Source organism: Lytechinus variegatus, chromosome 10 (genome assembly GCF_018143015.1).
Source record: "Lytechinus variegatus isolate NC3 chromosome 10, Lvar_3.0, whole genome shotgun sequence".
NCBI classification, from domain to species: Eukaryota; Metazoa; Echinodermata; class Echinoidea; order Temnopleuroida; family Toxopneustidae; genus Lytechinus; species Lytechinus variegatus.
In genome coordinates this window covers 15,257,934-15,274,115 of record NC_054749.1, presented here as the reverse complement: position 1 = coordinate 15,274,115, position 16,182 = coordinate 15,257,934, and the positions used below count along the sequence as shown (strand labels likewise).

The following is a 16,182-nucleotide window of genomic DNA, read 5'->3' as shown; positions in this document are numbered from 1 at the left end:
GCGCTGGCCTGCGATGTGATTGGTCCGAAATGGGACGAGCAACTTGTTGTAATTGGATCTTGGTGCAATTGCGTCGCATGGTGTGCGCTGGGCTTACAGAGAAATAGCAGTAGTTGTAGTAAACACTGATTTCATGAAAGAGTCTGTAAAACCAGGCTTAATTGTCAGTATATCATTGAGGATCTAGATCTGGTACAGTTACATAAATTGAACTTTGTGTAATCTTGAAATCTACACTGAAAAATGTTCATTACCAACACAGTTAGGCACACGTGGGACAGTGTATTATTATTGCTCTGAATGTCGGCCCGGTGCGTGACCCGAATCCTGTGCTTATTTGCTAATTTCTCAGCAATTACACCATTTCTTCCAGAATCCTTTGGCACATGTTTTTTATTCATACAAACAGACACTTTGGTGGTCATTTTTTGTACGAACTAATTTTGATATCGCTACAACTGGCATTTACCTTTTACCATTTGGTCCAATTGATATTTTGCCCTTTTGCCGTATTGAGAATAGTTACAGGGGTAGTTCACTGTGGCTTGAAATTGGTTTTAATTCAAGCCCCCCCCGAAAAATCAATATAGGGTACCAAAGTGTGATTTCAGTTGCCATGGTGTCATCTTGGGCTGGTTCTAAACAGACGCAACTGACGATCGTCTGTACACATTTGTATGACTTTGGCTCTTCTGAGAAATAGGTTGCAAGCGATTAAATTCCGATAGCAGCCATTTTCTCCTGTGAGAAACACATGCTTTCATTTGGCGGGTTCATTTGTTTAGAACCAGGTAGCCATGGCAACTGACGTCATCACTTCGGTACTCTATTGGTGAAGATTTTGCAAAATTACACAGGATCAAAAGAGTAATGGTATTTTTTATTTTTGACATCACATACGAGCAACTCCTCACATTAATCATGCGATATACATTCCATAAATAAATAAGTCACAAATAAATCACTTATCATTAGTCATCATAATCCAATAAAAAGATGGGATTTCTTAGAATGCATATTGCATGACATATGGGATGGCTGCTCGCATATTTCATCACAAATTCAAATTTTTAAGAATTCATAACTCTTTTTCTTTAGACAGTTTTTCATCAAACCTTTACTGATATTTTATTTTTGGTGCTATTATTGAAATCCTTTATCGTCTTGGTAAACATCATTGGTATATTACAGATCTTCTGATGTATGGAGCTTTCTGGCCCAATTATAGGTGTTTCAGTCAAGTGCAATACTGTCAATTGAACATGTATTCTTTCTTGCTTTCACAAACCTTATTTATATATTTGGTGAAATTTGTTTGCATTGTGGCAATTCAGTTTATATGTTAAGGTGTTGCATGACTATTTTTGCAAAAGAAACAAAAAAAAATCATGTATTATTGTTTATCTGGGTTTGTTTGAACTTTGACCTATCTGCTCTTATTTTTTTTCCTTTCATGTCAGATAACTTTGCACTTCCAGAAAACAGTAATAATCAAAAATTATTTTGGGATGTTGTGTTTGAATTCAACATTGTTACATTTCGTACACAAATGTATAGCATTAAGGTTCTTTTCTATTCATTTGTTTGTATTGACAACTGATGTATATGTAATTTTTTTTCTTATATATTGATGTAATCAATAGTTCACATAAAAAAAATCACATTTTATTTCAGTTGTATGTTTCATTTTTTTTTCTTTCAAATCTGTATTTTATGAATAAATGCTGGGTATTTTAGGGTCATTTAGATTTCATAAAACTCACCAATAACGTGTTCAAGGCTACTTAAATATTTTGAAATGGTATAAATTGACTGGTTGTGAGTAACTTCTAGATAAAACAACTTTTATGAAACTTGGCCTTGTATAGGAAATACTAGAACTATATAGCAGGATACATTGCAAGTTGATATACATGTAAGATGATCTATAGAACAAGCAATAAAAGAATTTATGAAAGGATATGTCAGTAATAGTTGCATACAAATGTGCTGTAAAGGTTTGCTCAGACATGGTGCGAGAAACTAAGATCATCTATCTCGAGAAATTATGAATCATAGTCTGATTTATGTTTGAAATATATCATTTATTCATAAATATATAATCACCTTTTTTATTTAACATAATAAACACAATCATTCTGAGGTTATTGTACATATAGTACTAGATGCAATTCCATCAATTCTCCAAAACAAATACAGCACATGCCAGGGATATTTAAAGACAAACATTTCAAGGCTATTAAAATAGAAGGAAAAGAAGGTTATTCACTTTCCTTTGTTGAGGAATAGCCCAAACACTGAAAATTAATGATAATCCAAAGAAAACATTGAAATAATCTGAGGTTTTTAGGATTCACACATTTCAGAAATAAATCAAATATGAAGCTACACCAAATCCCATACAACAAGCCAGTTCCTAGTTCCATTTTGCAGGGGATCAGAGGAAAGTCATCTGAACTCAAATGGCATGGTGGTTTAATATTCAGTGAGATTTGAATTGTGCTTTTCATTAGATCCACTGGTACACAACAATCCATCCATAAGTGACTGTTATTTTGCACTTGGCCAAGTACATCATAAGAGCAGCAGGCCATGTATTCAAAGTAGAAATAGAACATTGATGTGCTGGTCTAGTCACATGGGCCCGTATTCTGAAGTCAGGTTTAAAATTGTGGTTTAAGTATGGATAGCCAATTGTTACATAAATCACTAACAGTAGAGATAAAATATTTCACCACCGATGAATCAGGACAGAGCACGGTAAACATAAGAAACATTTAACTTTGACACTTGGCTTCCCATAATTTTAGCACAGAGTTAGACCATGGTCTAAGTTAAACCTGACTTCAGAATACAGGCCATGGTCTTTGCCATTTCTGCATCCAGAAATGCGCAGCCTGCATAAAATCTTGCTTTGAAATTTGCCTAACGAAAAGGAAACATAATTTGTACACACTTGCCCAAGAGGTAACTATGAACTGGCTTCTTTCTTTTAAATACACATGTATACATGTACAAAGTTATTAAACTCCGTAGATTGGGCTGATTTTGTGAAATTCAAGCATTTCCCTGACAATTTCGATATAACTGAAACAGTTCACTGTTTTCATATTCTTTTTTTTTTACTTCATAAACACTGGGAATTTTTTTTCATAGCCCCTTCAAAATACAACTACTCTTATGAGCCCCCATTGCATTTCACAGAGCTGAGGTGGCTGTTGGCTTACTGGGACGAAAGATCAATTAAATACAAGAAGGAAAATTGTGAAACAGTAATGCCCATGGTACTATAAATCTAGATATTAATGAACAGAGGTTTAATCGGTATATATTGAATACATTATTTTTTGTGAAGGTAGGATTTCACAGTACAATTGTGAGGTATACTGACTCCACAACATATCGACCACCTTTGTTCATACCAACCAACAATCAAGCAGGGCCTTCATCATTACCGAAGACAAGCAGGTGATTCTTTGATCATCTACAAGCCAGCATAAAAACAAATGAAAAAGATAACAACCCCTGTTCCATGTGCAGGAGAAATATGGTCTTTGTGAATATATAATTTTGTAATGTGAATAATGTGGAATCATACATAAATTTTTTTCAGCTGTTGAAGATGAGGGAGTAATGACAGTGAGAATTGAAAGAAAATGATTACAGCAAATACAGTGTCAAGAAGTGAGCCTTCGTGAGTGTGCATGAGTGCTTGCATATGTTGTGCTCCAAAGCATATCCATGTATGGAAGCATGGATGTGGATGATGATGCGCTCGTGATATAACAAGTGAACTCTGGGTAAAGCGAATAAAGGAGATGGCTGACAAATTATGTCGAAACAGAATGGGACATCAATTTGGTGGCAAGTGGCGGAGACAGTCGTTGACTGCCGCTGGACCCATTAGCCCTGATGCATTTGTTAGGACGACAATGTTGGCTGCCATCAAAAAGATTCTAGAAGTAAACTTGGAGAAAATGGAAGTGAGAATGGAAAAGAATATGAAGATATTCAAGAAGTGTGAAGTAATATCGGAAGCACTGAACAGCCACTGCAAGTTAACAGAGGAACATATGGCAGAACTTCGCAACAAAATAAAGGAAGAACGATATGCAGGGAATCTGAGATAGGCCATGAGCTTACATCATGAGAGAAAAGAGTGTGCTATTGGGTATTCCTGAGACAGAGATTGAAGACAATGAAATGGTAGTATGTGCCTTTATGTACAAGGAAAATTTGAAGTTAGAGGATGATTTCATAAATCAGAAACTACATTCAGTTGGTAAGTCATAAAGCCAAGATCGATAAAGATTAAGATTCCTAAGGTATCAAGATAAGCTTAAGGTTCATGGGGCTGTGAAGAACCTGAAGGGATCAATATACCTATAAAACTGATGACCTTCCTAAAAGAGTAATGGAGGAAAGAAAGAGGAAAGCAAATCAGATAAAAGAAGCAAAAGAAGAAGGGAAGGAAAGTAGAGCTGAACCATGGAAGCTTGTCAGATATTAGGAGAGATGTTATCCATTGGCAAGAGGAATCCCAGCAAATTTGTGTCAAAATAGATAACCTTAACACCAAGCTAAAACTTTCAGCCAATCAACGCTGTTGGGGAGACATTGTCAGTTTATGGCATGGGCGGAAATCCCAGGGGGGACAGGGGGGACGTGTCCCCCCTACCAAAAATAGTAGGGGGGGACACAATATCGAATGTCTCCCCTACTATTTTTGGTCTTTTATAAATAAACATGTATTTTGGACTAAATGACCTTATATTTTGACTGAAAACCTTTTTTTTAGGTCTATATCTCGAATTTTTCTGCTTGCGCTTCGCTTCCATCAATTGTGTAGTTCATAACTACCCTGTTCACGATTACAAAATTGATTAAAATTTTCGATTCTTTTTGTAGAAATGTCAAAATTTTTCATCTCGCGATTCGCGCTACATCTTTAACAAGTACCTTTTCGATCAGTTCAAATTAAAAGTAACTATATAAATATTTTCTGGCTGCACTTTGCACTCGCATTATTAACGCGAGGAAGATCCCCAATTACTCATCTTTTTCAGGATTTACAAAACATGAATAGAGTGTCTCGTTCTTAGGTCTAAATCTCAAAATTTTCCGCTCGCGCTTCGCATTATTGTTTAGTTATATACATATTATGTTTAAGTTACAAAAACTGCTTACAAATTCCATTAATTCTTTAAGTAAAAATTTCAACAAAAAAAATCAGCTCACACTACGTGCTCGCATTATTTGATTGTTAAAATATGCGACATCTTCATGTCTATCTGCAGGCAGTCTTTAACAGGTACCTTTTCCATCAGTTCATTTCTGCTCGCACATTGCGTTCATAGCAATTATTTAGCTGCATACACATATTTTTCAGAATAACAAACATTGCCAAAAATGTTCAAATTTTAGGAAAAATACATAAAATTTCCATACAAAAAAAAAATTGCTCGCGCTTCGCGCTTGCATGATATAAATAAGGATTATGATATTATATGTTTCTGTTGATTTACAAGAATAAAGCTAAGAAGTGACCATGGGAACTACCCCTTCAATGATAAAACAAAAATCATCTTCGAGCGGCCGATCGGGGATTAACATATGGCTGAAAAAAATTTGCCCCCCGATTGGCGAAGGATGGATCTGCCCCTGTGGTCCCCCCTACCTTTCGGGAAAGATTTCCGCCCATGGTTTATGGACATGGTGATTCTCAAGTATAAGGAGCTGCTATGGGTAAAATGCATAAGGTGTTCTCAAGGATGCCCAATTTTCTGCATAAAAATAAAAGTTTGGGGTAATTTTAAAGTGTTATGACATTTAGCCCAGAGAGTGGTGCTCAAAGTTATGGATATACTATGAAATGGAATTAACTTATTGAAGATGGAGGGAATATGCCATCGAAACATGTAAAGGAGACTCTTTTAATGGTGATGAACAGAATATGATAGCAACGGTAGGCAACCTTGTATCAAATTCTTCAGTGATCATAGCTGGGCCAGTTTAAAAGAGGATTGATGTGCACAATGCGTTAATAAGCCAACATCTGCCACAAAGCTAAATTTTATCAGGGGAACAGAATCTTTTCTTGGATAGGCTTCAAGTTTTAAATGATGTCCAGTACAAGTTAATTAAAAGATATGATTAATGCTCAGAAGGAAGCATTTCATTATGAAGTGGAAATATAGAGAACCTTGACTTTGTTAGAGTTTAAGGACATTGTTTTGTTCAGTTCTGAAGGAACAGCTTTGAAATGAAATACCAAAAGATGTTTTATTTTCTTTAAATCTGCTATTAGAAAAGGAAGATAAATACAAAAGAAACCTGTAGGGGACTTTTTGAATGAAAAAAGAAAGCAGTAGTATTAAGAAAATAAAATACTTTATTATAAAGCATTTTCTTAATACTACTGCTTCATTCTTTTTTTTCATTTAAAAAGCCCCTACAGGTTTCTATTGTTTATTCATAATGAAACCAATGGATCATTGGATATACATGATTGCAACTTCACTTGAATCCTCCAAAGTGATCAAAGGAAAAAAAAATTAATAGTGTACAAGGTATAAATTATTAATATCTTGGAAAGATTTTTTTTCTGTTGGGGGGGGGGGCTTTAAGCATTTTGATTTTTCTAGGAGAGCTGCAAAGCTCTCAGACTGATAATACGCATGCATGTATGTTGTTGTTGTTCTTATTTTTTGTTGTTCTTATTTTGTTGTGTTATTGTTTCTATGCCTAAAAGAAAACCATAGAAAGTGACATTCAGGGAATTGCAATGTTTACCTAGTAACAAAAGATTCAGAAGTGTACATGAAGTACTAATTGGGTCATTTGATTACATATTTTATTTATTTATATAGTTATTACCATTTTTTATTCTGAAAATAAAAAAAGAGATGAAAGCGATAAAAAATTGCCGCACTCCATGTTGGTAGGGCTCAAGCAGATGTTGGAGTTGATGACAAGAATCCACAAAATATCTTGCTTACGATAAAGTAAATTTCAAGTAAATCTGAGACACGAATGTGATAAAGGTGGTCGATATGGGGTAGGTACAACATTAATCATAATTTGCTGCCTCCCTGAGGAACAAGCAATTACATGTAAGCAAAATGCCGTGAAATTCAGAAATATATAAACAAGAAATAAATCCAACAACAGTCAGTCTGCAGGTCCTTATGCTAATGAGCAAATGAGCAAGATTTGTTCAAGTCCTCTCGTGGCTGAATTCATATCCCTACAAAATCTCGTGAATTGTGAGACTTTCTTTCTCAAAGAATTTAACCACTTTCTCCTCAAGTAAAATTGATTATTTTTGTACCATAGGAAAGAGTAAATGTTACTCTTTTGTATTCAGGGGTGTGAGAGCAAGAATGAAAAAAAATCTGAAGTGTGCGCGAAGTGCACAACACAAGCACAAAGTCCCAATAGGGACTTTTACTCAACATTTGAAGAGTGTATGGGTTTTGTCTAATTATGCAACTTTTGCCCTCATTTGCAGAGGTTATATCACAGAGTAATTTATTTTATATTATGTCGAGCTTGACAACCATAAGTGATTAGAGCTGATGTAAGATTGAATATAAAAAGGCTGCCTTTTTATTTTTTTATATTTCTTTTATTTCCTCTTTTTTGGTTTAATGATACGATATTTTGTAAATGTTTTGATTGTTTGTGATTTGTTCAATAAAACATATACAAAAGAAGCAGTTATAATCACAATGAAAAAAAAAGACGGCTTACAAAAAAAGAGCAGTTTGTCAGGTTAGGAACCTAACCCTGAATATGACTGCAAACCACATCCTGTTACAAGATATTGGTACAGATTTAACTAGTGAAGTTAAATTCTTTACATTTTCTCTGACATAGTAACTATGCCGAAGAAAAAGCCAGGTCAAAGAAAAACCCCAGTTCCGGGGCCATCTGCGACTTTCACTCCTGGAACAGGGGCCACTGAAACAGATGGCTCGTCTGGATTCAGAAATGAACAATCTTCCTTGCAGGTAGAGGGGGCCACCCTCCAATCCGTACTGGCCGCAGACATGGTCTAGATATGGAGGCCTTTAGGCATCATATCGTCATCACCTGCAACAGGAATGTGGTGATAGCAAGAGGAATGATCAATTCCATCCTCGAATTTCGCCAATTAAGAGATGGCGGTTTTGCTCCCGGTACCGAGAACGGGGTCATGACACTCGCAAGAGGGGGCCTAGGTCTCCCAAGCCGAGTGCAGAGCCCAAAGCAAACCAGACAAAATTTTCCTGGAGCTTAGGCACTGCCCCGCCGAAGAGTCCCCAGACGAGGGTCTCATGGGCAGAAATTGTGGCAAACCTGCCAATAGTCCAACGCGTTGTGAAGCAGGAGACTGTCCGCGCGAGTGTTAGCTCACACACACCCAAAAAGCGGGCCGCTGCGCCACCCGCTGCGGATCATACCAAATCATCAGCTTCTAACAAACAGGCTAAGAAGGCAAAAGTAGTCAAGAAGTCTGGCCAAGAATTACCTGCTACAGGTCCTGTGCAACGAAGACCTCTTTGTGTGAAAAGCTTTGCATTTGTTCAGTTTTTATGTTTCCGTCAATATGATTTCTTTTTCTCTTTTTCTTTCCTGTAATACATGCATGTACGCATATAGTAAGTCGACTATAATTTCTTCTTTTCCAAGGGGGATCCACAATTTTACAAGCTTTGCTTTTTAGTGGATCCCCCTCATTTCCATATCCATTTATGCTCTATATTATACTGTGTTTTTTTTTTTTACGAAGTAAGAATGCCCTTCTGTAAAATTGTATTTGATTTATATTGTTTTATATTACTTTGTATTATGTTTTGAAGGAAATGAAATAAAAGAATTGAATTGAATTGAATTGAATTAACTCTTAAGGGAACCTCGGTTGAGGTCTCTCTAGAAGAGGCCAAGATGCTCAAAGAGGTTAGAGTCACAGAACGTGCTCGCCTCAAAGAGTTTTCCACCTTTAGGAAGGCACTTGGTGCAGATCCTAAAGAAGTAGAACTGCTTGGAATCGAGTATGCACAACAGCGCATAGACGATCCAAGGAAGGCTGCTACTTTTCATCGCTTGTATATTCCTTAATGGAAATACATGAGCGAAGAGAAAAGCTGCATAGAACTATCCTTGAAAGGGGAGGAACCTCCTCTATGGATACTTCTGCCCCCGAAGATGACCACGGTAGTGAGTCCTCTTCACCAGGGGGACGCCAACTGAGAGATAGGATCAATAGGCTTGCTGTATCACAGCAAGACAATGAACCACTCTCAGATTCTGATAGGAGTGATGGCAGTACCACCCGAGGTACACAAACTATACAAACTTCGCATAAGTTGAAGAACTTGGGCACAAATTCAGGGAACGATGGGTCGGCTTAGCCGCTAAACACCCTCAAGCAAATCGAAAGCGAGGACGACAACATCAACGACTCTTATCAATCTGGTCATAATGTCTTGAATGACCGTGATAGCGAATCGGTCCTATCAGAGTCTACATGTAGCCTGCTAAGGTTTATGGATCAGATGGATAATGACAGCCTAACAGATGTGTCCAGCATCGCAAGCGATGATGAGTACGATGTTGGCACGTTTACAACTGTTAGCGATTTGACAGACTTTAATGATGATCTCTTTGATGACGACAGCAGTGACGTCGTGCATGAAATGTCTCTGCTAAAAGTCGAAATTGGGGTGATAGACAATGCATTATCCGTTGCAACTACCTTCCTCAATGAAATAATTGTTGATGTCACTTCTGAACTGAACTTGAAATATTGAACTTCAAAATTACTCATTAACTTTTTTTGTAAATAAAACTGGAAATAAAAAAAAAAAAAAAAAAAAGTCCCATTAGGGCAGGGTCTAGAAAGCTCTAGGGTTCTAGATGCTTAAAGGTGAACTTCAGTAAACTTGGTTAGATGCGCCGAACACGCATATTAAGACAGTTGAATGACCTGGGAATCCATAATCAACTATCTTATTTTATACTCATATGTCCCAACAAAGCAATTTCACTGTGCGCGTCTATGGTACGCCTTATGAATTGTGTCAACATAATTCGAAAGCACTTGGAAATGACTGTTAAATTTTACATCGTGTGAACGCTAATTGGTCACCAAATCCAGTAATTTGATTTTTATTGTTTGACTTTTGGAGACTGCAACGTTATTGTCATTTCATGTGACTTCGTTATGGCTTCTAATAAAAACATGTTTGATGTCCTAGATGATGAAGTATCACCGAAGGCACCGAGCATCCCATCTGTTGATCTGCACCAGCTACAAAGAGACCCCCAGTAGATGCCTATAACAATGACGAATACGCCTCTCCAGATCCTGCATGGACCCCAACCAATGACAAGGAAATGAGGGCCTTTATTGCAATCAACACAGTCATGGGTATAACAAGGAAAGCTGAGTACAATGATTGCTGGTCACAAGATCAGGCCCTCAGAAATTAGTATATTTCAAAGTTGATGACCAAAAATCGCTACGAGAAACTATGTCAATATCTCCACTGTAGTAATGTCCGTGAACGGCATGAGGAAAATGATAAAATTCAAAAGGTTAGGGATTTTGTCAATGTTCTGCAAGAGAATTTCTCAAGCATGTTTGTGCCAGGACAGACCCTCTCGGTGGATGAAGCGATGATCAAATATAATGGGAGGTTGGCATGGAAACAATACATGCCAAAAAAGCCAACAAAACGAGGCATCAAACTTTGGTGCCTGTGTGACTCGACGACAGGAGTGTACACAGGCAGGGGGATGGACGCGGAACTTGTCCAGCAATTTGGCCTCGGGTATATGGTGGTGATGGGGCTAATGAACCACTATCTGTTACAGAATCATTTCGTCTATGCTGACAACTTCTTTTCATCTCTGCCCCTCCTTGAAGACCTCCTTCATGATCAGATTCTGAATCTATGTAGAAACCCGTGTTTTAACCAGTGGCATAACATCGTTCAGACAAAATCTTTTTTTGAATGCTTGAACATTTGTAAACTGAATGATTTTGAACATTTACAATAGAGTCATATTTATAAGGCACATTATGTTTGTGATTGTACATGAATTTGTTTGTTTATTTGTTGTTTATTTGTTTGTTTGTGCATTTGTGAATTTGTTTTTTGTGAATGTATGTGCGTATTTGTATAAGAGAAAAGAAATTACTTTTTTCAGTACTTCTGGGAAAAGTCTTGACTGAAGACTAATGCATTGTTCATCTCTTGTAGTATGTATACATATTTGAACAAAGATTGATAAAAAGTCATCTTCACTTCTTATAATCAATCATCTATTCTGTAGATGGTATCATTGCAAATATATAGTTTTTTTTTTTTTTACTTTCCAAAGGTCAAAGGTCAATATTCGTACATCTGATTGAACTTTGCCATGTACCATTCTATTCAACAGGTCATATGCTACAAAATAAATATAACTTGTAGTGAACGAAAGTAAAAAAAAAAGTGCTTCAATTTGTTTCGAACAATGCCTACAAATCACCAGTTTTATTGTTTCCTCTAGGGAGAGATAGCCATTATGCATATAATCTGTAGGTACTATAGGGCTAAGCACTACTGTGAGCTAATCTTTGCAGGTCCACTAAAGAAGAAAACTGATAAAGAGAAGGTGACATATATCTTACTCTGGCTAGGTCAAGAAGGAATTCGCATTTACAAGTCTTGACAAGCAGAGAAGACTACACCGAAGGACTTATTTGATCCATTTACCAAACACTTCGAGCCAAAGACAAATTTTAGGCTGAATCGTTTCCAGCGCTTGACATTCAGGCAAGAACAGCAGAACAAGTGGAATGCCTCTGGCCGTCTCACCTGCATCACGCGGTTCAATATAGCAGCAGTGCTGACTTTGCATACTACTCTAACTCGCACAAGATGTTCAGTGATACATGGTTACTCTTATGTCCACTTTTTATGAACTAGACCAATAAACTTACAGAGATATGATGGTTATTCAACAAAAAAACCCAACATGGCCAAAGTTCAATGACCTTACATGACCTTTGACCTTGATCATGTGACCTGAAACTGGAACAGGATGTTCAGTGATACTTGATTACTCTTATGTACAAGTTTCATGAATCAGATCCATAAACTTTCAAAGTTATGATGGTAATTCAACAGATACACCCAATTCGGCCAAAGTTCATTGACCTTTGACCTTGGACATGTGACCTGAAACACGCACAGGATGTTCAGTGATACTTGATTACTCTAATGTCCAAGTTTAACGAACTAGACCAATAAACTTTCAAAGTTATGATGGTAATTCAACAGATACCCCCGATTCGGCCAAAGTTCATTGACCCTAAATGACCTTTGACCTTAATCATGAGACCTGAAACTTGCACAAAATGTTCAGTGATGCTTGATTACTATTATGTCCAAGTTTCATGAATCAGATCCATAAACTTCCAAAGTTATGATGGGAATTCAACAGATATCCCCAATTCGGCCAAAGTTCATTGACCCTAAATGACCTTTGACCTTGATCATGTGACCTGAAACTTGCACAAAATGTTCAGTGATGCTTGATTACTATTATGTCCAAGTTTCATGAATCAGATCCATAAACTTTCAAAGTTATGATGGGAATTCAACAGATATCCCCAATTCGTCCAAAGTTCATTGACCCTAAATGACCTTTGACCTTGGTTATGTGACGTGAAACTCATGCAGGATGTTCAATGATACTTGATTAACCTTATGTCCGAGTTTCATGAACTAGGTCCATATATTTTCTAAGTTATGATGACATTTCAAAAACTTAACCTCAGGTTAAGATTTCGATGTTGATTCCTCCAACATGGTCTAAGTTCATTGACCCTAAATGACCTTTGACCTTGGTCATGTGACATGAAACTCTAATAGGATGTTCAGTAATACTTGATTAACCTTATGGCCAAGTTTTATTAACTAGGTCCATATACTTTCTAAGTTATGATGTCATTTCAAAAACTTAACCTCAGGTTAAGATTTGATGTTGACGCCGCCGCCGCCGCCGTCGGAAAAGCGGCGCCTATAGTCTCACTTTGCTTCGCAGGTGAGACAAAAACCATAGATGATATCATAACCTGCTGAAGGATTCAGGCACAGAAGTTCGAGTTAAAGAAAGATGAAACTAGTGAACGCTTGATCGAGATGATCATTATTGGCACAAGTAACAAAAAAGCCCAGGAAATTCTACTAGGAAAAGATGAGAAGCAGACTCTTGAAGGAGCACTGGACGTCATTCGCACTCATGAAGCAACTGAGGCCAACATAAAGTCACTTCATCATGTGCCCCATCCTGCTGTAGATGTCGTTACGAGACAGTCTAGTCAAGGCAAGACACACAAATCGTGTAAGTACTGCAGCCGGAACCATCCTCCTATAAAATGCCCAGCCTATGGCATGAGATGCAAGATATGCAATGGACTCAACCACTGGCAGTCAATGTGTTGCAAGAGCCAAAATAAGTCCAATGACACAGAAAACCAAGCTCAAGGCTGAACAACCCTAAATGTGCGGAACACGCATAGTGTGAAAGGGGGTGGGGGACTTAAAAGTATAAGTATATTAAGAGAGATCAAGGATAAAGGTCACAAGAAGTCATCATGACACGAATGTCCACTTGGGCACAAGTACTGTACGCGGACAGGTAATATGGGGATGCGCTACTGGTAATAAGATCCACCATTGGTAGTGGGATGCACTCCGGATCAGATGTGTAGAATTATGATCTTGATAGGCACAAAACGAAAGGTTGGTATTGGTTCATTTTGTATTATCATGTTCCCATAGTGATAAGCAGTAGGTAAGTCAATCTGCTTTTTTTCTGGGTATCACAAACCGACAAAATGGCTTTCGCCAAGCATTTGCAAGATCCATTGACAGTCAGTTTTAATGAATTTTCAAACCCGTATGGAAGTGGCCAAGGGATAATGGCCTTGTTGCGAGATCTATGATTTGCAAAGTATGCGGAGGGCAATGCAGCCTCCAAAAGAAAGCTGGGAGAACATCAGGATCTATCTGGAGATGCAGGCAACGAGGAGCAAACGCCCATGAGGAGACCTGATGCGTCACCAAGAACAAGCATACCAATTTTGATGTGAGAGACAAAATGCTATTCAAGTGGCTCTGGCTATTTAATCCTAGCCTGAAGCTGATTTCAAACAAGTCTTGGATAGGATATACTCTGCATCATCAGTCAACTGGGCGAATTACATGAGAGATATCTGCAGGCAATTTGTTAACGACCTATACTACAGGACACTGAGAGATTGAGAGGCAAAGTGGGACTAGATTAGAATTTCTTTGGTGCAAGTTTTACCGCAGGAATCCACATCCTGGCCACAAAGTATGGATTTTCGGGATGATCGAGAGGAAGACGAATTGGCTTATTATGTACCCTGCCGACAGGAGGGATGAGGAGACATTAGTGACCCTTATCAAAAGACACGTTGAGCCAGGGACAAGAATATACAGTGACTGATGGTCAGCGTACTCATCTTTGAATGAGCGAGGATATGAGCCCTTTACCATGATCCATAAGTACGCATTTCAGAAGGAATATACGAATGTGATATTAGGAGAGGTAATTAAGGTGCACAAGAATTGGATCTAAGGGTCCTGGAAACATGCTAAAGACCACTTCAAGCAGATAAATGGCACTAGCATGGCTAACTTTTCAGGCACACCTTGCCGAAATTGTGTGGAGAAGTCTCCAAACGGAACATATTCCATGCATTCTTCGAGCTGGTAAAGCAGCACCACCCCCTGGATGGCCCTCACCAGGTCCAATGTCGAATTCCACTGTTCAACTCATGGAGTGCTGGACTCATGCCAGATGCTGGAGGTGATGCAAATAAGTCGGAAATCCTGTGTGAAGACTCAGCTGGAGCACTTGAAGATAGCAGTCGCAATGACACTCCACCTCAAACAAAACCACCACCACGCAATCAGGGGAGTTGCTGGCAAAGGCACAGATCCCTCGCCATGCTAGCTCCATCCCTATCTCTCTCTCTCTCAGCTCATCCCTCCGCTAGGACGATCAGATTTCCGCATGTGCTAAATACAAAAGTTGAGGGCACGCATTGCATGGCATTGTACTGAAGTGCTAGTCGGATCAGATTGCAGAAGTCGCAAACTCAATCGTCAATGTATGCTAAACCATTGAGAGCTAAACTAATACTACAAAGTACTCGGAAATTCAAAATTGAAAAAAGGCGGAAAATGACAATTGATGTTTAAATAAAAAATCAAAGCTCTCACACCCCTGTATATTGGCAATTTCTTTTGAGTAAAATATTTTGATAAATAAGTGAATTTCAGGTCAAAGCTCAAACTCTATACTTTCTTACAATGTCACTCTTGATGTGGCACTTTTTAGATGGGTCAGCAGCCAGCTTTTTCCATCAAGATGCAAGACAAGATTTCTGGAATTTCTGAGTAGCATAAAATCCAAAATTCTGATTGGCTGAATAATGTTTTCAAAACAACAGGTGCAGGTAATTTGAACAGATTACCACATGGTGTGACCTTGCAGAGGCCCAGTGTGGAATTTGCATGGGTGTGTGCTCTCTATGACCAATCAGAGCACAGTATTCTTGTTTATAACCTGCTAGATGTACTTGGCCTATGAAAACCTGGCTGCTGACCCATCTAAAATACCTCAAATTATAAAACCCATATCATATTAAAGCTTAGATCTTTAGCTTTATCATAATCTAAAAATCATTTGGGCTAAAATAGAAAATAAGTGTAAAACAACAACTTTGGTTGCATGAAAATAATTACTTTTTATCTTAGGATCAAAACTTTCACCTATATTTCAAAATCTTTATAAAAATCCAGACACACAACCTAAAAGAAGGATTTTCTTCTTCATAGAGATACCAAAAGCATGAAATTTGGTCAATAGTTAGAGCAGTAATGGCCAAATAAAAAGACATGTTTTCATCCGCACCAAGCTCATTAACAATGCAAAACCCTCAAATAATGAATATCACTTGGATATTGAAAAGAAGCTACTTTTTTTGAGGGCCTGCTGACTGACTGACAATTGTAACTTCAAAATAATAAATGGAACTTTTTTTCAATTACTTCTTCATCCACCAAAGAGATGAAACAAGGTAAATACTTTTAAAAATTTAATGATTCTTTC

The 16,182-nt window shown here is 37.7% G+C and overlaps 1 protein-coding gene across 1 annotated transcript; it reads left to right on the top strand.

Annotated features, from left to right (window-relative positions):
• The first annotated feature begins 3,845 nt into the window (after positions 1-3,845).
• Positions 3,846-9,393, top strand: LOC121422633. The gene is made up of 3 exons (XM_041617795.1): positions 3,846-3,983; positions 8,077-8,532; positions 8,881-9,393. Exons 1-3 carry the CDS (start codon positions 3,846-3,848, stop codon positions 9,100-9,102), a joined length of 816 nt encoding a protein of 271 aa, XP_041473729.1. The 3' UTR covers positions 9,103-9,393.
• Positions 9,394-16,182: the final 6,789 nt, after the last annotated feature.

Bases quoted from the DNA above. Each gene is read 5' to 3' on its own strand.
- LOC121422633 (XM_041617795.1), top strand. From the start codon at position 3,846: ATGGGACATCAATTTGGTGGCAAGTGGCGGAGACAGTCGTTGACTGCC. The intron at 3,984-8,076 runs GTGAGAATGGAA...GGAGGCCTTTAG, and splicing joins TAAACTTGGAGAAAATGGAA to GCATCATATCGTCATCACCT. The intron at 8,533-8,880 runs CGAAGACCTCTT...AATTGAATTGAA, and splicing joins CTGCTACAGGTCCTGTGCAA to TTAACTCTTAAGGGAACCTC.